The 27,416-nt window shown below is 37.2% G+C and overlaps 1 protein-coding gene across 5 annotated transcripts in view; it reads left to right on the top strand.

Moving 5' to 3' along the window:
- Positions 1-27,416, top strand: part of LOC108972892 — a 98,450-nt gene that overhangs the window by 70,311 nt on the left and 723 nt on the right. For 3 of the 5 annotated variants that reach the window (XM_018939781.1, XM_018939780.1, XM_018939782.1), the window contains 2 exons: positions 19,353-20,284; positions 21,853-27,284. In XM_018939781.1, coding sequence (XP_018795326.1) covers positions 19,353-20,284; positions 21,853-25,342 — 4,422 coding nt within the window. In that variant the 3' untranslated portion in view covers positions 25,343-27,284. Of the gene's footprint in view, positions 1-19,352; positions 20,285-21,852; positions 27,285-27,416 lie in introns of those variants that run through there. The other 2 variants (XR_001993677.1, XR_001993678.1) reach the window with 2 other exon arrangements.

The raw sequence follows: 27,416 nt of genomic DNA, 5'->3' as shown, positions 1-27,416 counted from the left end.
AGAACACTTAAAAGTACATTTACACTAGTTAACTATTGCGAATCGTAATTTTTTTTTTTTTTTTATTTGTTTTGCGTTTGAAATTGTCCCAAGATAAAGATGGGGCCACTGTTTAATTATTTTCCCAAGTGAGTATCTAAACTCTGTCGTTAATAAAAGAACGACTTCACGTAAATCTGATTTTTATAAAAGCTGAAATTTATTATTAAAGTATACCTTAAGATTGTCGTTATTATATTTTTATAATTTGTTTATACATATAAATTACTGCACTTGTTTTTTAAATTAACAGCGTATAATAAGGGGTTAAATGGGTTTACGGGTAAAACAAAACGATTTTTTATTGTCTTATTAATTCTACAACACCTCTAGAATACTGTCCTTTCAATATTGTCATTTTCAAGTTGATTCGAGTAACAGTTTGTGAGACACAGTCTTGAGAACTTGCGTGCTCGACGCTAGCTAGGCTAAGTGTGCCGTCTTTAATCGCGTTCTTCACGAAGCTGTGTTTTTGAAGTCGATTGGCAAGTTTCTCAGCACTATCGATCTGCATGAGATTTTACACAGGCCTTTGAGATACAATTCTTAAGGATTTGGACGAAAAAATGTCGCGAAATTTTCACTGCAATTTTAATTTTTTTTTTTTGTAAAAATGTCTGCCAAATATTAAATTTTCAGTTTTTTTTTCTTATTTCCTTTGTTCGAGTTAAAGTTTTAACTAAAACATGCATTTTTTCATTTTAGACGGTCCTGGAAGGAGCTATCCTTTCCTAAAAAATTCTGAATTTCTTATGTTACCATGCGGATTTGTATTGCGATTTTTTGTTTTATTAAGAAATTCTGCTTTCTGAATCAAAAAACGATTTTATATATTTAAAAATGGAAGATAGGGAACAACTAGTTGCATTTTCATTTTTGTGAATAGTTTTTATTTGAACCATACACAATAGTAAATTTGGTCTGAGATGATAAAACAAAACTTGTAGTATATAAAATTTCAATCACGTAGTATAGAAATGGAGAATCGAAGACTGGTATCTACAATTCAAGTGAACTAATTTAAATTCTGTCAAAATTTAAAAATCCACACAATAAATTCTTTAAAAGTCCCTATAGTCAAACAATTGCTAATAACTTGTACACAGTTAAATTGCTTCCTTAAACTCATGCCATTAATCAGTCGTTCGAAATTGGGCTAGTAAATTAAATTGAAAAATAAATACTATTTCACCAAATATCAAATAAAACTGCAGAAAACTGGAACACAAAACGCACGCTCATAATTCACGGCGCGTAACTGGGGCATCACTTGTGCTTTCACGCTGTGCAAAATATCTGCAAAATAATCGAGAAACTGCGCATCGAAATAGTATGTAAGCAAGCACTCAGCCAACTAACCACATGGCAGATGTGCAAGTTAAACAAAAGTCAGTTGACGTAACAAAACGCAAGCAAAACCAACAATTTTAATTTACCACAAACAGCGCAGATAATCCATCACAATGCTGCTAAGGTGCTTATATATGGTTATGCATGTATTCATATATATTAGGGTAGGTAGAAAAATATTATTATTTACACTTTGTATGTGAAGAATTTTTTTCGGTACAATTGGTCGAAATATTTTGCTCCAAATCTAACTTTTTTGTATTCATAGGAAGTTCCTTTGCTTTTCAGATTTTAATTTACTTTTTTAATAATTGGGGGTACGAAAAAATTTTAAAAGTTGTAAATTGTATGTAATTTTTGTAGGCAGTAGATTTTCATAAAAATATAAGATATGAGTTTTTTTTTATCTAATATTGGGTAGTCTTATATCTCCAGTGTCATATCATATAGTATTGGAAAGGTGAGATTTAATCTTTGAGATGTTGAAAAAAGCGGTTGAAGCTGTTCAAAAACGAAGAAATTCACTATATAGTATTTTGAAATTTTTGTATAAAAAAGGGAAGAATGCCACGCAAGCCACCAATGAAATTTATGAAGTTTACGGAGACGAGGCTGTATCAGTTCGTGTAGCACAACAACGGTTCGCTCGCTTCCGTTCTAGAAATTTCGATGTGAAAGATGCACCTCGTTGTGAACAACGTATCATTGAAAAAGTCGAAAAGATTGAACAAGAGCAGCCATGACATCGCTAAGGAACTTAACATTCTTCATCAAGTGGTTTTGAACCATTTAAAACAGAATGGCTACAAAAAACAAAAAAAAAAGCTCAATGTTTGTTTACCACATGACTAGTCTGTGAAAAATGTATTGGACCGAATTAACATCTGCGATACTTTGCTGAAACGAAATGAAATCGAACAATTTTTGAAACGACTGGTAACAGTAGACGAAAAGTGGATCAAATATAGCAATAATGTGTGAAAAAGAGCATGGCCTAGGCGTGGTGAAGCTGAACAAATTTTCGCAAAACCAGAATTGATGCCTTGAAAGGTTATGCTGAGTGTTTGGTGGGATTGGAAAGGTATCATCCACTATGAGCTGCTCCAGCTTGGTCGAACAATGGATTACAAATTTTACTGCCAACAACTGAAGAGATTGAAGCAAGAAATCGCAAAAAAATAGCCAGAACTGATCACCAGAAAGGCTTCGTCTTCCATCAGGACAACGCTAGACTACACACATCTTTGATGCCTCGACAAGAACTGGGAGAGCTGTGCTGGGTAGTTTTGATGCATCCACCATATAGTTCTGACCTTAGACCATCGAATTACCATTTATTTCGGTCAATGCAGAACTCCCTTAATGGAGTAAAGACGGCTTCAAGAGAAATTTGTGAAAATTACTACTCGCAGTTCGCAGAGAATCTAGAAAAGTTTTACACAAAACACATTTACAAAAATTGGTCGACCAACATGGTACATATTTGGTTCATTAAAACCTAAGTTGAAGTTTGATTAGATATACGAAAAGACTTTTTCGACTAGCTAATATCATAATAATATAAGGAGCTCATATTTCAAAATATTCAATAAATTTTTCAGGGTATAAAGTAAATAAATATAATCGATCTTTTTTGACCCACCTTATTATATATTGTATACTACTAAACTAGTATTTACCACATGAACATATGTATAGATGAATATATGTTTTCGAAAAGTTTATTAAGTGTAACGAACGTGTCAGCATGGTGGGGTTAAGCTGTTAACTTGTTACATAAAATAAGAATTTTAACGCGTGAAATGAAATAATTATGCGTGAATGATATCTTGTAGTGCTAGAGCCATTATGCTTCAATCACCATCATATTAAAAAACCTATATATTTGATTTTCACTCACTTCACCTACTGTAGGTAGCTTTTTAGTTATGTTAGAAAGTAAGTGCACGCACACACTCCTGCCCACAATTGTTATGCAATAGACAAATTCTCTACAATTGCCACCAATTTTAAATGCTATACAATTTACACAATTTATTATCGCATATCACACAGAGCAGAGAATGCCAAATGCATGCAACATGTAATGAAATGCGCCAACAACAACAGCAATAGCAAAAGCTAACATGCTGCGCCAACATACATACTAATGTGCACACATAAACCCAACTACCGCAAACGAAAGACTTAAGCAACGAACCTGCGCGCACCGGCAAACAAGAAACAACGCACACACGCGGCGCAAAGTGAGGTAAATGTTCGGGTGTTTGGTGCAAATGGACATCGGCAGAATGCCCAATTACTTATTTACTCGCAAACATGTGTACGCGCCCCAATACCTTGCCGTTATTGTTCGTTTATCTGCTGTCCATTAGCCATTACAGATTGTTGCGAGCTTTGGCCATCATTGTCGACAGCAGCAATAAAAATAACCAAGTGCGCTCAGCTTTGCTTCGGTAGTATTGTCAGCTTCGTGGCCTATTGAAATGTGCTGCTTGTGGACACGTTTGTCTGTCTGCCTGTCGGTTTGTTTACTTGGTGTGTTCAGCGTCGCTGCACAACAAAACCAATAACAACACAGCGGCTACATTACGGAAATATACCCGAACAAATATTCGCGCCGTCAACGACGATGACAAGAAAGGCAAATTAACGGAAACAGTGTGCGGCGATATGTGCGCCTTTGTTAGGCTAGGCAGGTGCTCTATTGCTCCGCCAAGTTTGCACCCATTAAAATTGAAAATTGGCGACCACGAAAATGTTGCGTCAAATATTTTGAAAAAATAAGTAATAAAGGGCTGAATGCCAAGCAAATATTTTCAAACTATTTTGCAGTTGCTCTTTTTTTTTGTAAATTTTTTAATTATTGTGTTATTTATTGGAAAGTCAAAAAGTCATTTGTCTTCTGATTGTTTTTTGTTTTTTACTTTTTAACGAACTATCTTTTTCTTCTTTATTTGCTTCGAAAACGCTGACCCGGCTAAAACCGAGTTTACAACTACGCGGCAGTCGTTCTTGCTTTCTGCTGTTTGGCGCCAATTGGGGATCCCTGTGTAGCTAGGTTCTTCTCCACCTGATCCTGAGTTCTTCCTCTTCCTCTGCTTCCGCCGGTGGATACTGCGTCGAATTCTTTTAGAGCTGGAGTATTTTTGTCCATTGTTATATAGATAATGTTATTTTAAAGATGTGTTCACAATTCGAACTGAATCGATCCATAACTTTTCGAGAAATCGTGTCCACCGACTTTGAAAACACAGTTTCGAGAAAAGCGCGTTTAAAGACCACGCATTTAGCTTAGCTAGCCTCGACTGCACTATTACTCGGAACAACTTAAAAATTTAGGACAATATTTTGGAGGTGTTTGTAGAATTTAATAAGAAAAACAAAAAAAAAAATCGTTTTTTTTTTTTTTTTTTTTTTTTTTTTTTTTTTTTTTTTTCCCTTAGTCGAAAAAGTTCCATTTCTGCCATTATNCCTAACCCCTTAGTCGAAAAAGTTCCATTTCTGCCATTATGGGTGTTTGTCAAAAATCTGACGACTTGTATTAAGCCAATGCTGAGGATGCTTTTAAAAATAACATTGTATGAAGTAGTGGTTCTGTCTCCTGAATAGATTCAAAGTTATCCATTAGTATGCTAATCACTCAATAAATAACGTTTCGTTTCATTAGTTAGCTTAGTCCTAAGTGTATGGCACTCTCTCCTTTGAACATTGCAAGCTTACTTTCTCTGTATATGTTTGTATAATATTTGTCATAAGCTCTTTCAGGCTAAGACTTGTTTTGAAATTACCTCTCACATCTAGTCCTTCTTGTTTAAGGACTTACATACAATACTTAGTAATGATGTTTTCTATAAGCTAAATTTTTAAGTTCAAATGCAAATATTTCGATTTTCAGGCTAACATTGAAAATGTAAAATCATTTTTTATTTAAGACAGAATTTCTCGAAGAAAACTATTTGGTTCAGTAACCAGAAAAAACAAATTGATTTTACAGTATAGTGTGATTAATAGGCCTTTAGACCTCTTGCTGTGGATTTTTCTCAACTGGTGTGGGGATAAAATGGCTTTTTTCAAGTTAGAAAACCATTTGATTATCGACGTTGTCTCTTATATAGAAAATAGTCCATTTTTGAAACTGCTGACGCCATACTCGTGCAGTGAAGGAAATCCCGTATTTTTGATTAATCTACTTCTTTTTTAGGAATTTATTTGCAATATGAAAAGCAAGTCTTTTAATGCAAAGTTCTCCTGACACTTGAACTAAGCTTTATCATTTCATCCTTCTTCGCACATTATTTCATGAAAATCAAATCAAATGTAATAAAAGCAAGTGAGGCTTGACTCTAGTTCCGGTGTGTGGGTGCAAAGCCGCGTATGCGCTGTGATCGCAGACTCAAAGGTCTTTATATTATATATGTTTTTATATAATATTATATATGACATATGTATTCATATGCAAATGTGACACGCATTTCGTAGTTATATTCTATTGTTGTATTGGTTGCTTGCTTTTGAGCGTAATTTTAACGGCATATGTACGCGTGTACTTAGCAAATTAAAATGACTAAATGACATATGTATGTGTGACACTTTGGCAAACGCTGCAGTTTGCGCATCGCTGGATTGCGGACTTTCTTTCTGCACACAATTTTAGCTATTAAAAATTTTGGATATAAAAATTATGTTACCTTTTGTTGTTATTATGATTTTGTTATTATTGTGATTTTTGAATTGTTATCATCGCGCGATTTTAATAAGCGTTCAGTTTTGTTTAGAATTTTGGATTTTATGCAACTGAAGTGGTGGTTTGCAGTATTATTTTAGTTTTTATACCCTGATCAGGGTATATTTAGTTTGCCAGGACGTTTGTAACAACTAGAAGGAAATGTCGGAGGCACTACAGAGTGTATATATAAATGTATTTTATTAGAAATAATCAGCGAGCTGACACTATTAGGAGATGTTCGTCTGTCTGTCGGTATATACGCGAAGTAGTCCTTCAGTTTTCGAAATATTTAGCTGAAATTTTGCACACATCATTTTTTCACCAAGGAACTTCTCATTTGTCAGAACCGCCGTCATCGGGCTGTTTTAACATATAGCTACCATACAAACTGAACCATCGATATGAAGAGCTAGTATTGAAAACTTTTTTAATTAACGAGATATCTTCATGAAATTTGGAATGAATTATTGTTCAAAGAGAGCTGAAAGCCTCTGTAGCTAGTGCTCCTTATGTTTAATGTATAATAATAATAGTATTATTATTTTACAAATAATAAATAAATAAAATAAAAATATCTAAAGAAGATGTTCAAAGAATCGATATAATCTCCGAAGAAGAAATTGTCAGCTCGGCTCACTTTAGCATATAGCTGCCATACATAAAATAAAAATATCTAAAGAAGATGTTCAAAGAATCGATATAATCTCCGAAGAAATTGTCAGCTCGGCTCACTTTAGCATATAGCTGCCATACAAACTGTTCAAGCCAAATCAAATTATTGTAAGGCTTTTTTTGTATTTGTTAAGGGTATAGCTTTAGTGTAACCGAAGTTAACGTTTTTTCCTTTTTTCTTGCTAATTTACATTTATATTTTTGTAAAATATTTACATATTCGCTGTGCGCGGCAAAACTTGATAACTAGAGCATGCAGAAAGCGGCCGTTAACACGCGAGAGTATTACTATATATGTATGCAATTCAAATATTATTAAATAAAAAATGTGAATAAAAATTTAAACGAAAGCCAACGTTCCAACAAAAATTGGGCAAATTCTGCCAAGTTCGGTCAGTTTCGTTAATTAGCTTGTGGAGTGCGGTTAGAATTTTAAATAAAATTTGCTAATAATATTCTAAGTATTAATTTACATACAAACAGCGATATTTACCCAATATTTCCAGTTATAATTTTCGACAAATTTGTAGTTGTTGTTTATTTTTTTTTTTTTTTTGCGATTCAGCCAATCAACTTGCGAAAAGCCAAAGCGACAATTCAATTTAAGCGATTACTTTTGCTCAGCGAATTCGTTTGCGCTTTTGACTGTCAACTCGGCTGCTTGCTGCTTGCATTTCGAACGGTAAATGGTGACACTTTATGACAGTTCAATTTGACTGCCACTTTAACTTGTTCATTATAAATATGCACTTTTTGATTTTGCTTCAACAAATTGTTATTGCTTTAGTCAACGTTTGCGCATGCGCGCGCAGAATTCAGCTTGTTGGTTGTTGATCGCGCGGTTGGTTATGTCAGTGTCAGCGGTGTGATTGTGCAAATTCTCCAGGTCATTTTTAGAGCTCGAAGACTGGCACAACTGGTTAGCACGTTAATAATTTAGAAAACCCGTAATTGTAATAGCAATAAAATAAAGGTATGGTAATACTTAATATATGGGTTTAAAATGTCGCGACCACACCCCAATTCCGTTATATAACTAACGGCTAAACGGAAATGTAAACCAGTTCACGGCTTGTGCGCTTTTGGTTCTCAGGCACTCATTTCAAGTGCAAATACTATGGATATAAGTCAGCCATTTCTAATTCTGCGCTGTCTATAAATTAGAATAACCGATTATGTAAAATTTAATCATCATTTGTCTTGCGTTTAACACACATTGGCTACGTGTATTGTTTACGTAACATGGTTCAGTATTCATTTTATGCAATTGCCCTGTTTATTTTAATATTTAACTATGAGAAATTGCTTTTTGTTGCTGCTTTTCAATATGTGACTCATTAATGCGAGTGTGTGATTGCTATGCATATTCTACAAATTGATTGCATAAAAAATTCTTTGATATTATTAAATATGTTAAACTATTACGAGGGTGCTTATCGCTGCAGATTAACCACGAGCTGTCTCTCTAATGATATGTTTAATAATCGCTTTTATATTTCCGATTTACCACAATCGACTATGCGGTAACTCATTGTTTGCAAGAAAAACTCAACATTGCATCTCAGAAGGCAAACATGTTTGTTAAAATGAGCGTTAGGAAGTAGTGAACGTTCAGCTCAACAGTACTTGACATAGTGTCGTAAAGGTAAAACTGTGTATGAAAGGAGTATACACAATTTATTTAAGTGAACGAAAATGTTTACTAATTCATAATAAAAAATTTTTGATTTTGCACGGGAGTAATGTGTTTCTTGGAATATTTTTTTTTTGTTTTTGGAATAATTAGAGTTTCATGTTAAAAAAAAAAAAACGTCTTTTGCGAATTTATTTCTGAAATATGCTTCGGATTCGTATTCTTTTGTATATTATAGAGCACACTTTTGATAATATAGGGTAATTTTTTTCGTAACTTTCTTAGTTGATAAACTTTAGACGTGTTTTACTCAAACCTACATTTTCAAAGTCCGTGTTCATTGTCATTTCAAAACGACTTGACCGATTAGAGCTAAAAAGATGTGTATAAGAGACAGACTTGACATTTTGTTTTAAATCATTTAATCTATATAGTATTTTTTTTTTTTATTTACTGGCAATGACAGATAGAGGGTCAGTTAAATTTCAGCTGATGCATTCGTCATGCAATAAACGTGTTTTGCGAACTTTGAAAGCCATTTAAATGTATTTTTGATACTTCATCTAGTCCCATGAACTACGAAGTTCCTAGATACCTGAGATGACTTCTAGTTAAGGCTGGACTGAAGTATAATTGATATTCAGCCTCTCTCTAATGCCTACTTCGTTGCACTTTGGCATGTATCGTCATTACTTAAGCCTATACGACTCGCATGTGATGTCAGTAGGTTGAGTATCCTCCAATTCTTCTCATGCCGGATAATCAGTTTTCAAATTATTCGAATAATTTTACGGCTCTTAAAAAAGTTTAAACGAAGAGCTGATTTGCAATGGTCAGCTGTTTGTGCTTGTATATATACGTGAACTACTCCCCCAGTTTTTAAGATATTTATATTTTTTTATTTGGAAAGATATCTTCACGAAATTAGGCATAAATTCTTCTGAGAAGCAAAGCTATAATCTTCGAACATATTGTATTAATCAGATTGAGCCACTGTAAATAAAAAATTCCACGTACTTCAGTCGAGGTTATGTATTTATTTTTAATTTTTGTAAAGTTTTCGAAAATATTATATAAATTATTATAAATCATTTAGTGCTTTGCACTTGTAGGATACAAATAAATCTTTACAGTATACATGAATTTGCTGCACATGGTATTTTGTGTAATATTTTTGATATTCCCTTTTCGACATTTATATATGTGTATTGATAAGACAATATTGGCTAAGCATTGCGAAAATGTATTGACTTTTTTGCGATGTAGTAAAGATTTCCAGATAGAAATTCAATGATCCAAGAGTTTATCTCGTGTATCACCCATACATAGGGCTTCTTTTGTATTCAGATTTTTGGTTCCAAACGGTTTTTTGTTTAACCTTTAGCTCTTCTGCAATTGAAAAGTGCTTATCTATTGATCGAAGTCGTCGCTTTCCATTATTTAATTGATATTTTTGATAAACAACCTTTCAAAGCGCTATTAGCATTTCCAGACGCTTGATTGTTTTGCGTTTTCATCATTTCTCGACGAAAAATGTAAAATCAATCGTATTTTCCCTTTGCTAGTGCCCATCTCTGGCGCATGCTCAAACCAAACTGAGTCAAGCAATCACAAAAATGTCTGAAAATCTTTACTTTCTCTCCTAACATAACCCGAATGCATTTATACAATTATACAAGTTCGTAATGACTCCTATTAGAAAAATTATGGTTTTCTATCTAATACTTGTATACTATATATAATTTTTGTGCCGTATAAAGCTTTGTAATACCGCTTGGACGTAGTCATTACAAATTTGGACAGGCGTTTTATTTCAACTCAACAAATGTTGAGTTGTTTACACCTCACCTTCTTCCATACAGCTTTTCCAACGCCTGGTAAGATTCGCAACCTTACAGCATGGTCAATGAGGCAATGGCCTGTTAAAATCCCTACAACTGGGGACCTTATTGAGAGCAAAGATTAATCTTGGGCCCGCTCGCATTCTACCGAAAGCGGTTCTAGGGTGACTTTCCTTGTCTTGCTAGTTCATCAGTTTTACAATTTCCTGCGATTCCGCTATGGCCCGCCACCCATACCAGTATTATCATAAAGAATATATAAGCTCTAATTCCTTGGTTATTTTTCTTTGAGAAAATGTTAACGGTTGATAGAAAAATATTTACCAGCAAGAGAAATAACTGCAATTCAAATCAAGGCCAAAGGCGTTAATCACTCAATTTTCGAATGTGCCACACCAAAAACAAAAATAAACGCTAGCAAATAAAATGTAATCTTACAAAGAAAAGGCAGACCGATGAAAATATGCGCCACGTAGATAACGTCCCACATACATGCATCTCTACCATACCATATATACATACAAGTATGTATGTATGTAAGTTTGCGGCCATGTAATGTAAATTTGCAACCACTTTTCAACCAATTAGCCGCCGCAAACAATAACAACGACTAAAAAAACCACAAAGAATTGTGTAATAAATAAATAAAGCAACGAACTCACTATTGATTAGTAAGCATAAAAAGAAACAAAATAATTAAACGTCTACTTGTCAATTTATACATATACATACATATGTATATAGAAAATAAGCTAAAAAAAAAAATACTAAAGCGCGCCAGAAAGAAAAAGTGGAAAATCAACTGGCGTAGTAAACATATTAAATATATATTTTTTGTTTTTTATTTTGCTAACGGCTTAAACCGGCCAAGAAAAGGTGTCGAGAGGAGCGCAGGCGTACTTATGTGCCGCCTGGCCGAATCGAGTTGGCTAGAACTAGAAGTGTACGGTGCACATTCGGTACCGAAAGAGTTACTCGAAGCGGTGGCGATAAAACGCCACTAACGCTATCATTAGTAAGCGCTCGCACGCTTCGCCGTCACAGGAACAATAACACCAATAAAGCCAACTAATGGCTGCACTTCGCGGCCACTTTTAGAAAAGTTTTTTTTTTTTTATTTATTTATTTTTCTTTTATGCAATGCGCCAACTGGTAAAGGCTGTGCTGCGCTCTGGTGTTTGGTGTGCGAACACTCTTCCAACGCTTTTTGTTGCAATTGCATTCGTTGCCAATTGAAATTCATTCTTTCGCGCTGCATGCAGCCAACTCCATTGCCGCGGGTGTGTCACACACCCACTGTGCAACAATTTTATTATTATCCAGATAGTCAGCGCAAAAGAGCCGTTACACATTACAAGAAATACCAACTGGCTTGCAGCATGCACCCGCATGCATGTACATATGTATATCATATACATATAAATATGTAATTTTATGGCGTTTTGTATTCCCATCTGTATTATTATTGTAATTAGTTCTTTTGGTCGATCTAATTAATATTTTTTTTAGAATTTTAATTAATTGCCAGCACCGCTTTTAATTAGAAAGGTTTATATCTCATAGTTACTTGTGCTCATTCTATTTTTCCTTCATCACGTATGGAGGTGCAATATTGATAAGTTCTGCTATTAATTAGCAGCGGTGCTGATATCTATCGCTTGTGTTGAGCAATTATTTGATTTCATTCCACGATAAGTTTTAATTGAAATTCAATATTTAAACGTGTAATTAAGATGTTTGGGTTGGGAATTCAATAATCGGAAAATGTAAACGTGAAATTGTAATAGCCAAGACTACATACACACCCCGTTTTGTATATCAATCTCAAATTCGTACATATGTATATATAACATATTTATAAGAGGTATTAATTATAGTATATAATCGTAAATCTTGGTATTTACTAAACCTCGTGTCTCATTTGTAGTACAAGTTTTGACTTTAGCTTTTCCAATAATTTATATCAGCAACCCTATTCTGTATGACTGCATGACTTCCGGTAGACATTCGTATACTGAAAATTGTATTATAGATCACTGCTATTATTTATGTGTGTATTACTACTATCATTTGTTATAGTATAAAGAAATGTCAAAATCAGGCAACTACTCAGGGTCAGTTGTATTTTACATAATAAATACGCTGAATATATTTATTTGAAAAAAAAAAACACCTCTAAAATATCGGTCTGAGTCGATTAAAAAAAAATTATTAAACCAATCGTTATAATTATTTAAAAATTTTCAAAATAATCTTCCGTCACGGAAGGTATTCTGCGGAATAGCCTTGAGAGACGAGGTGCATGCTGGTTGGATCCTCTCTGACGTCTCAAAATGCTTACCTTTCATCGGAATTTTGAGGCAAGGAAACAAAAAAAGTCCGTAAGTCACATCTGGGCTGTAGGGCGGCTGCGGTAGCATTGGGATGGCGGCCAAGGTTAGATAGCCGTTCACAAGAAAGTCGTTATGAACCGGGCCGTTGTCGTAGCGCAACTTCCAATAGGCTGCGATGCCTTGTCGCACTCAATTGACCCTTCTTTTGAGTCTCTTGAGGACTTCCACGTAAGACTTGTTGACGGTTTGTCCAGGAGGAACAAATGCATTGTGGACGATGCCTTTAATGTCATAAAAGATAATGGGCATCGTTTTCACTTTGGATTTTCTCATCCTTTCGGTCTTCATCAGCGACCTCTTCTCGGCCTCTTTTTTGTTTTTTACCTTTTCTGGTCTTCATGTTGTAAAACAAAACATTTGCTTTATTTATATCTTCAGTTAAATCTAGTAAAATTTGCATCAATACCTTTTAAAAAATAAAGTCTCTAAACTCTGCCCTCTGAAAGTTCTCAAATTTGTCCTGATCGGCTCTTGTTTTCCCATTGCCGATTGTTCTAGCTTTGCTGATTGCTCACGGGTCGCTCGTTCGATCAATCACAACTCGCCACGTCAGTTCATACGCAAGCAAGTAGCACCTGTGAAGATTACGTGAATTCCTCGCGACTATCATAACAACTTGCAACTGCAACTTTCCAACCACCATGTAAGCAAAAGATCATCTGCCCAAGTTTCATGACAATATCACAATTTTTTCTCAAGTTATCGCTTGCTTGGGCAGATGGTCAGACGGACGGAAAGACAGTCACTCGGAATTCAATACCACACATTTAATTGCAGTGTGTTACAAGTAAAGAAAGAAAACAGTAGTATATGCATGACCTCAAAAGTCGGGCTTCTTCAAAGCCGCAACGATATTGAACTTGCACTAATAATCCGTCTGACGATCAAAACAAATTGCTCAATGCAACATTTATAGCAAAACTTAATTTTTTTTCCACTCACATACATACACATCAACTATTTTATTAGATGGCCTAGTCATCCCCAAAGCCATCATCGCGTATGATGGCCTCTGTACTATAAGAGTATGTCTGTCTGCATGGCTGCCAAGCGGATGAATTACAACAGTTGCCTTTAAAAATAAATGAATGAATGAGATATGTTCAAAAATAGATATATATAATACTTGTACAAGTTGTAAGCGTCTGCACGCGCCATCCACTGACGTTTCCACCAATTTTGGTAGCAATCTGATGACTCCAAGTGAGTAACCTCAATTGAAAGCTGCATGAGCTCGACTAAGTAGGTTTGTCGTCGAGCTGTTGTTTTTGTTGCTAACTGTGTTTTAGAGCCGACCACAATATGCTGACATAAATCACAAATGTCATGTTTCGCTATGGTTAACAACTTCATTTCAGAGCGGTCAATGGAATTTTTCAACGCCGCGACTTTTTTGAGATTCTACTGAGGGCGGAGGGGGTCATGTGTATTTCCTATTGACGAAAATGGCAGTAAAATTGTCAATTTAGCCAATTGAACGTTGTTAACGTTGACGGCGGGCGAATTGACTGACACTGTTGGTTATAAATCAAAGAAAATAATATACGAAAACTATAAAAATAAATACCAAAAACAGAAATAGGAGAATAAAAAATCGAAGCTACAATACACTTCACAGCTGAAATTCGTATCACACAAAAAGGTACACAAATATCTTTATCTTGATTTTGATCGGTTGGTTTGTATTTATGTCAACTACATATACACTATAGAGATCCGATCTGAACAATTTGTTTTGAGATTGCAGGGATACCTAGAGAAATAATATGTGCCAATTTCGTGAAGTTATCGCGCCAAGTAAAAAACTTCTCCATACAAGGACTTGATAAATTGAGCGATCAATTTGAACAGCTTTTTGAGGGGAAAAGGACGTGCACCAAATTTCCGATCGATACCCACCAAAATCACTCTCGAGAGAGCTGTCGAGATCTCTTACCATCTCTTTAGTACTTGTCTGACGATTTCCAAGTACCATATCCGCCACTTTCTTAATATTTTTATCAGTCGTCCACAAAGAGGCATGTCTTTAACGATTGTGGCAAACTTCTAACCTGTACAGGCTATAGAATTCATTTTTTTCTAAATCATGCTCGCTTCAATAAACATTTTTGTTGCTATTCTACTATTTATAAATGTTATGCTGGTCGTTAGGCACCGCAGACATATTGAACATATATACATACCTACATTCACATTCCTTTATAAGAGTACTATTGAAGTATACTGTCTACTACATTGCAATGTTTATATGTATGGATTAGTTGAGTACAAGTACAGTTAGCGGGTTCATTGAAATAGCAACGACTGACGTCAGAGTGCCGAAATATTTCAGCTGCTCAAAACCGGTTTCAAATAGAGCAAGTAGAAAAAGTGCACTGGTAGATTTAATTAATTGCATTCGATCTAACTGCTGCATGTTTGTTGCACGCCGCTTATTGTTACAAGCTTTGCAGTCCACCTCGCTGCGGTGCTTTAATTTGCCAGCAGACCGCTCTTTGTTTTACCCACCGCTTTGCTCGCGATTCGAAGGCTTTTCAGCCAGATACTTATGGCTAACACAAAATAAATCTTAGCAAATAAAATTTAACTCAAAATACAAAGATTTTTAAAAATGTTCATAGCAAATCTGGAGTATTGCTCTGTGGTGCTGGTTTTCCATCAGTGATAAAAAAGTCACACAAAAATTTGTCCAATTTTATTGCATTATGTTCGTTGCTTTAATAGTTTTCTTTGCTCTTATCAGTGATTCTAAAGTTTGTAACAAAATTCTGAATATAAAACTGAATTTCATACGATTTTTGGATAAAAAATATTATTTAATAATTTTATTTTGCTATTTTTCTTGATTACGAAATATAGCCTCAGTACTCGTGTACCCTAAAAAAGTTACATTAAGCATAAATATAATTGCATATGACAAGCAGAGTCAATTTGTATATAAGCGAGCTAAGCCCTTAGCCAGCTGATTTTTCGGTACCGATGATATCGGTCCACTATACGATATAGTTGTCATACAAATTGGCCGATTAAAATCAAGTTAAAGAAGTTTTTTTTATTAAATATTTTGACGTGAAGGTCGTTAATGTTTTCAGATGAAGACAAAAAAACAAAATGTTACTAAGAAATGCACCAATAGAGGGTGTTCTGGTTGCTTGCAGTCGAAAGCAGAAGTTCCTCACCTAATTCTATCGATTTGAAAGTGACTATGGCGGATATCAGCCGAGTGTTCATGTGGCGAAGGGTCCAAAAAGAGCGTTCAGAGCTCTAATTCGTCACAGAAAGTTTTTAGAATATGCGACGGAAGCTATGTATCCGTATTATGAATTATGGTGTACAGGTCTACATGGCAATTCTTCAACGTTTCCAATGCAGTAGGACGTAACTTTGTTGTCTTTTGACCTTTGCTTCTGCCCCAATGGCAATGCATACTGAGGCCCTGTAGTATTTTTCACAATATTAGACATTTTTTCGTTTTGTTTGTCGGCCGCAGATTATTGGTTTTTCTTCGTCAACTAACTATCAATTTTTTTCGTGTCTGTCCGATCGAAAATGTTGCTTAGCTTTTTGTCTTGGATTTTGGAACTTTAGAAGCAGGGTATCTATCATATTTGATGCATTTACCAGATCGATGGATTCTTTCAGAAGAATCACGCTGAGTGAGTGAGTTAGAAATGGAATATCACGTATGCAAAAAATTCCAATTACAAATTAAATTTTCATATGGCTTCGATGAGTATCGTTGCTTTTCTGGTTACTTTATATTTTTTCAGAGTAGTAGAATTATTAATAAGCCATTTGGCCCTTGTCCCCCATTTCCCCCTCTGAATCCGCCACTGCGGAGGATAACTCAGCACATCGATGCATGAGAACTCGCATTGTCGTGGTGAAGAGGGAACTATCTTCATTAGTTGGTTTTCCTGATTTCTTGAATCACAATTGGCAACAAATGGTTATGTACCACTCAGAATTTAATGTTCTGCGTTGTTCTAGAGGTATGGCGGCCACATATTCAGTTCTTCAAAAGAATAAAAATATAAAACAGGCGAGCCATACAGCCCACAACTGCTTACTTTTGTGCTCATACGCGCGAATCCGCAATTTACTACCTGTTACAATATCATAAACGTGTTTCGAAGCACCGACATTGTATATTTTTAACATATCTTTCGACCATTCGAGATAAACCGTTTTTTGAGCGATTGACAAATTGTGTGGGTTTCAATGTGAGCATTTTTTTTTACTTTCGAATATTCATACGATATTGAATGTGTACTGGTTCCACTAATTTTTGTAGCTGTCAACATAAGTTTGCGTACAACAAAAATAGTTTCACGGACTCCATCTGGATTTATACGACCTTCGCGAAATTTGTCTTGAAATCACCATACCATCGATAAGCACTGGTTTATAATGTAGATTTATCGTCAAAAATTGAATTAAGTTTATGGATGCATTTTTGTTGAGTCGAAAGTAATGAAAGAATATTTAAAGTTACTGTAAGCAACACAAATTGCCCTCCTATTTCAAAACGCTCTGGGTATGTATAACATCAAAAACATGAAATTTTACGATAACGTTGTGAGTTGATAAATGATAAAACTGGGGAAATCCCAAATCCCGAAATATAAAAGGCATCTAAAATTGCATGCGTTCGACATCTTGAAAGGAACAGTTAGCTACTTAATTTAAGTATATTGTATTGTTATATGAATGTCAAGGATTGAAGAATATATTCTTTCCACTCTTGGTCGAGATCCATTTTGATATAAAACTATTATAATTTTTTCATTTTTTTTGGAGTAAATAATCGTCCTATCTTTCAAATGTCGGCCGCGGCTACGTCTCAGGTGATCCATCCATTTTTCTATGACTCGTTCAAGCATTTGAATTGGTAACTGACGAATGACACGTGTGCTGTTTTGCTCCAAGACCTGAATCGAAGCGGAGTTGTCCGCACAGACTTTAGACTTTCATTTTCTCACTGGAAAAAGATATCACGCCGTTATCACACGATCTTGGTGACCAATCGACTGGCTCAAAACATGAAATTATCTGCACACCGAAGTGTTTTCTCAATAAATTCATTGATTGATGCAATGTGTGGGAAGGTGTAAATGACACCGCCTTGCTATCGCCAAGATCACCAATTTCAGGCATCAAATATTATACCATTGACGATTATGTTCTCACCGGCACTCATTTTTGTAATAATATGGACCGGCCAAAAAACCACACCAAACACTTTTTATCGGGATAAAATTACAGCTGAGTCAAACCACGTCAAGTGGTCCATGGAAATTATGAAAAATCTCCGATTTTGAAAACTAGCAGTTCATTAGGAAGGGGACCAGACGCATACGCCGTGATATAAATATTTCGTTAAAATTATTACTATTATTATTATTATTATTATTTTTTTTTTTTTTTTGTTAAAGTTATTGAAGGTTGAAATTTAGAGGAGGATAAAATTGTAAAATTATTTTCTTATAAACTATTGGAGATAAATCGCTGAAATGACGTCAAAGAAACATGTTCGTGTTATTCAAAATTTTCATGGACCTCTTGGCGTGGTTTGACCCAGCTGTCATTTCATCCAGAAATAAGACACATATATGTAGACCTATTAAGCCAGAATGGGATTCATTACTGAAAAAAAAAAAAAAAATTGATTCGAAAACGTCGGGTCTTCTTGGTACTTTTCAAGAGGCCATAGAGCGAAGCGATGTTACTTGGGCAGTTCGATCTGTACATAAAGGTTTTTGAAGAAAGGCGTTATGAAAAACTATTGTAAATTATACCTTGATTTAGTGTTCTATCCTCCATTTTTTGCAATAACTTTTAATTATCATTAATAAATTCATAAAAACAAAACATTTTTCAATTTATAGATATAAGTATATTATTGTACATAAATCCTTCAAAAGACAAAACAAATATTCGCATAAACTCGGATTTCCTGTACTGATGTCAGAAGTAATAATAACAATTTTGAACAGCGTTAACCAAAATAAATGCTCATTCACACAATTCGCAACGTAATAAATAAATCTGTGTAGTAAACATTGAAATTTATGCCGCACGTGCCACGTACGGCAACAAGCTTGCCTCCAAAGACTAGCCATAAAACGCTGCAGCTTTTGACCGAGTATAAGAGATGAGCAGCAGCGCCAACAGCGCACTGTCTGGCAAATTGAGGGGCAGACAAATATCAACTTAGGCAGACAGCCCCTCAGCGCCTATAGATGCCCAAGTGGTTGCATGAATAGTTGAATGGTGGAATCCATTACAGCTAATTACCATAAATCGTTTCGGCGCGCTGCACGATTCGCGCCAATAACGGCTAAGGTAAAGTTGTACACGTAGTGATAGACAAGTAGGATGATATGAGAGGGGGAGTTTGAGGATTTTTTTCACAATTTTTACTGTTGTTGTAAGAGACGGGTTGAAACACGCGCTTAAAATCGGTAGATGTTGTTTTCAGCAAATTTTTGCACGAGCTACATATTTTTTACGTTAAACAAAATTACATGCCGCATATATAACACACAAACACACACACATACTTAACGGATATGTTGCACATGAAAAAACCTAAACACTAAATCACTTAATTTATATGATTAAATTCATTATGGAATTTTACCGTTGCACTTGCACTTCACTTATTTTGCTATTGTTTTTGCATTTGCTTGCAGATGAAGTCGTTGACCTTGCAGCTCATCACGTTACTTCCGTTGCTGTTGTTGTTGTTATTACCGACACAATACAGCCAAAACATGGTTGACGCAGCGGCGGAAGGGGAGCAGATAACTTCCGCTCACATTAGTAAGCGTACCACATCGACAACAACACAACAGCCACCATCGTTGCGTGCGCCGCGACTCATGCGCACAGCGCGCCCTACCACGGTGATGACGCATCCGACAGCAAGAACAAAAACAACAACCAACAAACCTGCAACACTCAGCACATCGAAGCAACAGCCATTGACGCAAGCGGCGCGTCGTGCGGCGTCCAACTTTAAAGCCACTGCAGCAACGACACCGCCATCAATACACCGCCCGACACGCGGCGCTGATGAGAGTGCGCCGACAAATGTGCGCCAAAATCGTAGCTTTTTGAGTGCGGCAGCGACGCAGAGCATACAAAATGGGAAAGCAGATGCAGTGGCGCCGGTCGGTAGGAGTGTTGATGCCAGCAAGACAAACAAACAAATTGACAGCCGCCAAATAAAGCGTGTCGCATACAAGAACAACAATGCAGGCCAACAACAACAACAACAAGGCATCAGCAACAATAGCCATTATCAAAATGTTAGCACCGATGGAGTGCGCACGAGCGCTGTGACAAGCACAGCTAAAGTGCCGGCAACGGCTTCATTGTCGCCATCTGTGACTTCGACAACAACCATTAGCAGCGGCGCGTCACATACTACGTCATCAACTGATTCCAAAGCAAGCGTTGCGATGACGAATCATCACCAGCAGCCGCCACTCCAGCGCCAGTCAAAACAAATCGTCAACTTTGCGGCGCGAACCAACGTGCAACGCGAAACGCCAACACTGCAGACAGCCGACAATGGCGCTGGCACGGCGAATTCGACGCGTCTGCCGCAGACACCAAAATCGTGAGTTGCCTTTTTGGTACATTTTTATTTTTAGCAAAAACAAACAAACAAACAGACGTACGAAACTCAAAGTGATTGGCGATTTACGATTCGCATTTTGTGATTTACAGCCAGCTAACGCTAGTGAGCGTTTCATTGTTTTATTTTTTGTTGTTGTACACGTGATTTGTAATAATAGTGGGCAGTTGCGGCTATTGCGGGTCAAGCACTATCGTTGTAAACGGGTGAATGCGAATTTAACGCTTTAATAATCAGCTCCAGTTCCGGGGCCTTAAAGGAAAATAATTCGACGATTTCAAAGCTAAGCTTAATAAGCGGGGCGTTGCCTAAGTACTTCAAGTGAAATAAGATTTCATCTGAAATTAAGTAATTACCCCAACGAGTGCGATAAGCAACTCTGCCACCTTAGGTATACCAGGCTATTGAAGGCTTTTAATAGTTGTTTATGGGATTCTTAAGTAGCCGTAGTTATATAGTAGACTAAAAAGTACTACTATGACCAAAAAGTAAGATGAATTTCTTCATAAAATGTAAATTCGAAATCTTTTTCAATTCTTTTTCAATTTCGCAGCAGTAGGAATATTTTTTTTTCCCGGTGTCGAATTCCTGGTCTTCTTCGAATGGAACTTGTACGGGGTCAAATTAGACGAATACGATGATTACGGGACCATATGTGCCGAGAAGGGTCGAAAAGCCAATACAGTATGGAATGCCAAATGATATTTCAGCGAGGTCTCTAATTGTCAATCTACGATTTTGAAACATAAAATTTTTGATTTTTGGACTGATTCTCGTCGGTAGAGGTTGATGATCGACCAGATCGCGGTCGTCTTTAATGCGTTCTCGGTCCGCTTTGAACTAAACTGGTTCAGAAGGTTGCAATAATATTCAGAACTAATTGTTTTACGAGTTTGCAAGGAATCCACAAACAAAATTCCTCTCGCATACCAAAACAGTGATGCCACAACTTTCTTGGTCGATTTCCGGACACGAACTCTTTTCGAAGACGAACAAACAGGTTCACACCACTCTTTAGCCTCTTGTTTTTATTTAGGAGCAAGGTGATAGACCCAAGTCTCGTCCATAGTGATGAATCGACGCACAAAGTCAACTTTATCCTTTTCGCATGAATCAAATTCTTAGTATATTTTTATGTTTGAACATAACAATTAAAAGTTTCGGAACTAGAAGAAGCCAATCAGCCACATTCTCAGCTTCCTGGTATGGAGGATAACAAGATATTAAAGAGTTGCATGAATTTTCTTTGTTTTAGTTGTTTTAAGAGCATTACTTTCATGTTGGGCAGTTGGTCCGATACAGACTACATTTATACACATACCGTCTCACGGTCAAACTTTACCGACTTCAGATTTCATTATCTCTTATACCAAGGTTCCAGAAACATTTTTCCTTCTTCAATCACAACTTAAGGTTACCACATCTAAAAGAATTATCATCCACGCAGATGTGGAGTACAAATAGGTCCACCATTTGGAGAATTATTATACATTTTCAGTTTCTTGTATGTTATGTATTATTTTTCTGTCACTATTCGTTGTTCATTTCAGACCACGCATGATCCATCGTCTTGTAGCAGGTCACATTCAAAATGCGGAAGGACGTTCCACCTATCAGGTTTCGGCCATCACAGCCAACAGCACAACTAGTAATTCGACAACGCAGAAACCCGGATATCAATACGTGCGCACCAAAGGAGGACAACTGGCCATGAGCAGTACATATCGTTTGACGAAAGTCAGCACAACCGCTGTCACACCAACGCATACAATTACAACTACAACGGCGACCCCATTTCATATGAAAACCGAACGCAAAGACACCACATTGAATGATGATGATAATGCAGATGATGAAGCGTTGTTGGAAGATGACGGCGATTTCGATAATTGGGATAACGGTATATTGCGTCTGAGTGCCGGCTCAGGCAAAGAGAACACCGCTAAATCGAAGAAAAGTAAGGACGAATCAAAGAAGACACTTTCTGATCAAGTACGTGATGGCAAGTATGGGCTAATAGAAAAGGAAATATTTCGACGACCACCCAAAAGACCCGGTGTTATTAGTTATTTACCGAACAAGGAGACACCCATAGATAATGAACGCACATTTGGTGGTCTCCATGAAGAGGACATCTGGCTGGCTGAGGATCATTTGCTTGTAATCAAGGGTGGTAATCTCAATGAGGGCGAACCGGATGAACCGTGGCCTCCCATCGATGATTACGATGCACCCGGTCGTCAAATCAAAATACCACCGAATCCAAAAGTCCCGCCACCATTTCCCGTCCAGCTCGAGGAGAATGGGCCGCTACAGTTTATCGGAAATAATAAATTCACGGTCGTCTATCCGATCGCTAACGAATCGATACCAGTTTATCCCGCCGGCGCGGAAGCCAACTACCCATCAACCGAAAGTGACAGTGACAACGAGAAAAATCTTCTTACCCGGCCGGGATCGACTCAAGATACTGCGCAAGGCGAACCGGGTTACAACTACCCGGCGCCCTCTCCGCCGTGGCTATATCACAACCAAACATTCGTGAATCCCTTCTTAAATAATGCACGACCCATTACATTCCCAAATTTGGGTCCATTCACTTTTGCACACAACGGTTCTTTGGACACTTCGAATGGTACCGATTACTTCGATGAAGATGATCCTTCATTGTATTATCCGCCCGCATATACCTTTGTCTATAAGAGTAACTACACAAATCCAGTGCCGCCGGGTCCCTTAGTGCCAGGAATTGTTCTACCGCCACCCGCCAATCAATTTAGTCGTTTAGAGAAACCAGAAAAATTACATACGCCTTCAAGACATCGCGGTTATGGCACACCTTCACCCACCACGAGTACAACAACCACCACCACAAGTACTACTACTACTTCAACAACTACGACCTCAACCACAACTGAGGCGCCGCATCGACCAAAAGTTATTACGAAAATACATCAGTATTCTCCCAAAACGATTATCATTACACCAGAGCCACCGCATGCCGGACAACATGTGCAACCGACCAAACAACCGCCACCACCCCCGGCACCCACACCAACTGCGTCACCACCAGAATTCATTCAGGCTATACCTGTGCCAGTGGCAGTTCACATACCCATCTTTCCATCCCACAAATATCCGCAATCGCGTCCGAATGCCATCGCTTATGAACCGACCACACCGCGTAACAATCAGGAACCACTTTCGAAATCCAACCCCATCTATTATGAATATTTCGAGGCTAAGCGTCAACCTAACGGCGTTACTACAAATGTTATCGATGATTTCCTCTCCACTACCGAAAAGCCGGTACTGGCTAAACCAATAAAATTGTATGCAACCAGCAAACGACCCTTTAAATCACAGCCTCAAAATCAACGCAACTTCTTGCCACCACAACGGCCGTACCTGCCACAAGATGTGGTCTATATCACACCTAAACCGGAAGCGGTGCGCTACAAGCGACCACCACAAGTGCCGATCGAGCCTACCGTCTACAAACCACGTCCCCTGGAAAACTTTGAAGAGGAGGTGAATGCGATACGCGAAACGCTACGCTACTACCAAAATCAACAGTTGCGCGACAACAACATACCACGCACACCCAAAGCCAAACCTATATATGAATTCAATTTCGATGCGTCAAAGAATTTGGAGCCGGTACAACCTACAGCCGGCGCTGAAGACTTCCAACCACCAGCCGAATATGATGAAGCGCCCTTCAAACCAATGGTCACCTATAGTCCACCCGTAGACGATGAGAATTCTTTCCAAGCCATTAATGTAGAGAAGGCGAATGCGCGTATACAGCAGCAGCAACAACAGCAAGAAGAACAATACTCACAACAACAACAGCAACAAGCGCGTTATCAGTCAACCACCACACTCGTGCCAATACAACCCGATACACCTTACCAACAAATTCCGCCTCTACCACAAGGGCGCTCGAAGAAGTTGCGCTTAGGCGCCAAATATTTACAACAAACACCACTGCTGCCCGAATACCGCTCAGCCGAACCAGAGCTGCGTCAATACCCAGGTAACCAGCGCACACATGTCACCACGCAGGCACCTTGGGTCTCATTGAATCAACAACAAGAGCTGAATGAGTATGCCCAACCGCCGCAGTACCAACGCATTGAACGGCCACCGGTAGCTTTCGCACCCAAACAACGCGGTTTCAATGGCTACTACTACGGTGGTCCGGCGCTGCATGCGCGTCAAAACAACCGCTTCTACGAGGAACCATTCCAACAGCGGCGCGTCATCAACTACCGGCAACCACCGCCACCGCCGCCGCCACAGTCTAATTATCAGCAGCCACAGCAACAACCACAAACGCTGTGGAGCTTAGAGAACGATACATATGTGAATTATGCGCCCAATCGGCCACCGCTCAATCCGGACGCGGAATACATAAATCCCTATCAACCGGCCTTACCGCAAGGTCCTTTTCCGCCGCAAATACAACGTTATACAGCGCCACAACAACAACCAGGTCCAGCACTATCACACCAAGCGCAATACTATGCGCCACCACAACTACAACAACAGCAGCGACAGCAACAACAACAGCAACTGCCGCCAGCACGTCAATATCAACCGCAAATTCCGCTGCATCGTGACATTTTGGTCAACTACCGACAACCATTGCCACCCATCAACCCGGACAGTGAATACATATCACATCCGCAAGTGGTGCGGCCACAAGCCTATTCACCGTTATACCGTGCGAACGGATTTCAGCGCCTGCCACCACAACTGACGGCCACGGGCGAGCAGGACGGTCTCTATTACATAGCGCCGAAATTTCGACGCTCCAACAATAGCAACGGCAGTGGTAGAAGCAACAATGAAAGTAACAGCAACAACAACAACAGTGGCAACAATAACAACAGTAACAACGACAACAAACATAACAGTGACGACAGCAGCAACAGCAACGACAGCCAAAGTCATGGTGAAGAGAGCGGCAAAACGAATGCCAGCACAAATACGAAAACGCCAACGCGCAGCAATAACGGTAATGTTAATCACTAAACAAAAAGTGGCGGTGTTAGGAAAAGCGGCAAAGCCTTTTTATTATAGCTCTGTTTGATTTGTGGTGTAAGTGTCAGCGTAAGGCCACGCAGCGCGGGTGTGTCTGGCTGAGTGACTGTTTGATGGAGTGCTTGAATAATTGAATGAGCACTTTTGCGTTGCTGTGCGTATAACTGTGCTTTAACGAATGCCTACCTTAACAGCTTGCGTTGCACCACCTGTATTTATTTGCCCGCCAACCTGCCAATCTACGAATCGCTCATTAGTACTAAGCGCACTGCTTATACTTCGCTAACTAACAGCCGCAGCGAAGTCTAGCGGGCCGTAAGCCGAATTGTAAGCGTTTCAAGTTGCCACAGCGTCGTTGCTTGTTTGTTGTGGGGCACATGGGTAGTGGGTAAGTGTAGCAATTTATTAACAAATAATACTGACACATTTATTTTTATATGAATTTAGCTGCAACACATATTTTGGTGATTAAATATGAGTGCTCGTATACGTCAACCTAAGCGCTTTTGTTAGCGTATATTATTTCTTTAATTTAGCGATATTTCAATGACAGTTGCCTTCTGAATCAATAAATTCTAAATCCAGACAAATCGGAAAAAAATACACAACAGCAAAAAAATTAGAAAAAAATATGTGTAAAAAAATTTCAAAATTTCTTAATAAATAAAAAAATTCAACCAAACTTATCCTAGCAAAATTCTCCTTAGTTAATATTATATATTATGCGTTGTGTCTTTATTGTATTTGTCTGCATTTTGAATTTATCGATTTCAATTTTTGGAATTAAATGCTAAACTCTAAAATTATATTTGTATTGTTTGCCTCATGTCTCATCATCATCATTTAAACTTATTGCTAATATTTTTATACTATCTGTACGACCAATGATTTTTTTTTAATATTTTAGTCGAAACGAGTGATCTTCTATTGAAACAAATCCATTTTTATTGTTCGAAAAATTCTGTAAGAAAAATATCATCACACATTATAACCGTTTATTTACACAAGTTTTGAATGAATATAATGAGAACTCACATCACGTTTTATAGTGCGTTCCAGCTTTCATAATATTTACCTTTCCAATACTATTTTCCATGAGTAAAACTTTCATATCTGATCGCAAGTACTATATACATAACTTTAGGGAATGGTAAGGGTTTTAAGGTAAAAAAAAAAAAAAATTCTTTTTAAAAATAATAAAATACAATTTGCGGTGTTCATCTTAACTCACTGGAAATTATCTGAAAATAAAAAAACCAAGGAAATTTGTAAAATTATAATCAAATTTTTCTCCCAATGTTCTTTGATAATTTTTTTTTCTTTTCAAAATTTTTGGCCACCATTTAAAGTGTAAACTCTTAATTTCTACTAAAAATTCCGCCAATTTGTGGGTGAAATATATCCTTAATGGAAAAAAAAAAATTATTAAACGTTGGAGGGAGGGAAATGAATCGGTCAAGTAGTTTTGAACACGTACTTCGAAAAAGTAGTTTTGAGAAAACCACGTCTAAAATTTTTAAACTAAAAAAGAGACGAAAAAAAATTACTCTATATTGTCAAAAGTGTGCTCTATATTGTACAAAAGATCCTACCGTTAAGCGATAATCTAATCTACCAGGCTTCCAAAATTGCCCAACTAAAAGCTAAAAGCTATGAAATATATTTAACTTTGAGAAAGCACCACTGTTCGAACAACATTTCCTCAGCAGCAGTTTTGATGTAATTGTATCAATAATCAATAATTTTTATAACTAATTCGACTCTGAAACATACTTTTTGTAATTAATACGATTCTGAATAAGTTATTAGCTTCTTAGGTTTTATCAGCACCACTTCAAGTATTTTCTTATGCTTCGTAAGTTTTTGATTTAGGCTGTGGACTGCTTTCTTTCTTAAAACATTCCGATCAGCTGCAACTGGTATCCCAGAAAAATCGTCCATTCCAACCATTACAAAAGGTTTGCTTTCAAAAAAATTATGAAAATGTATTTAAAAGGCTGTGCGATTAGGTAGTGTTAAAAAAAAGAAAAATAATTAAATACATTTAAAAAAATATAAGCTGTTT

Source organism: Bactrocera latifrons, unplaced genomic scaffold, assembly GCF_001853355.1.
Source record: "Bactrocera latifrons isolate USDA-ARS-PBARC rearing strain unplaced genomic scaffold, ASM185335v1 scaffold_437, whole genome shotgun sequence".
Taxonomy (NCBI): domain Eukaryota; kingdom Metazoa; phylum Arthropoda; class Insecta; order Diptera; family Tephritidae; genus Bactrocera; species Bactrocera latifrons.
This window is presented reverse-complemented; position numbering and strand designations above follow the sequence as displayed.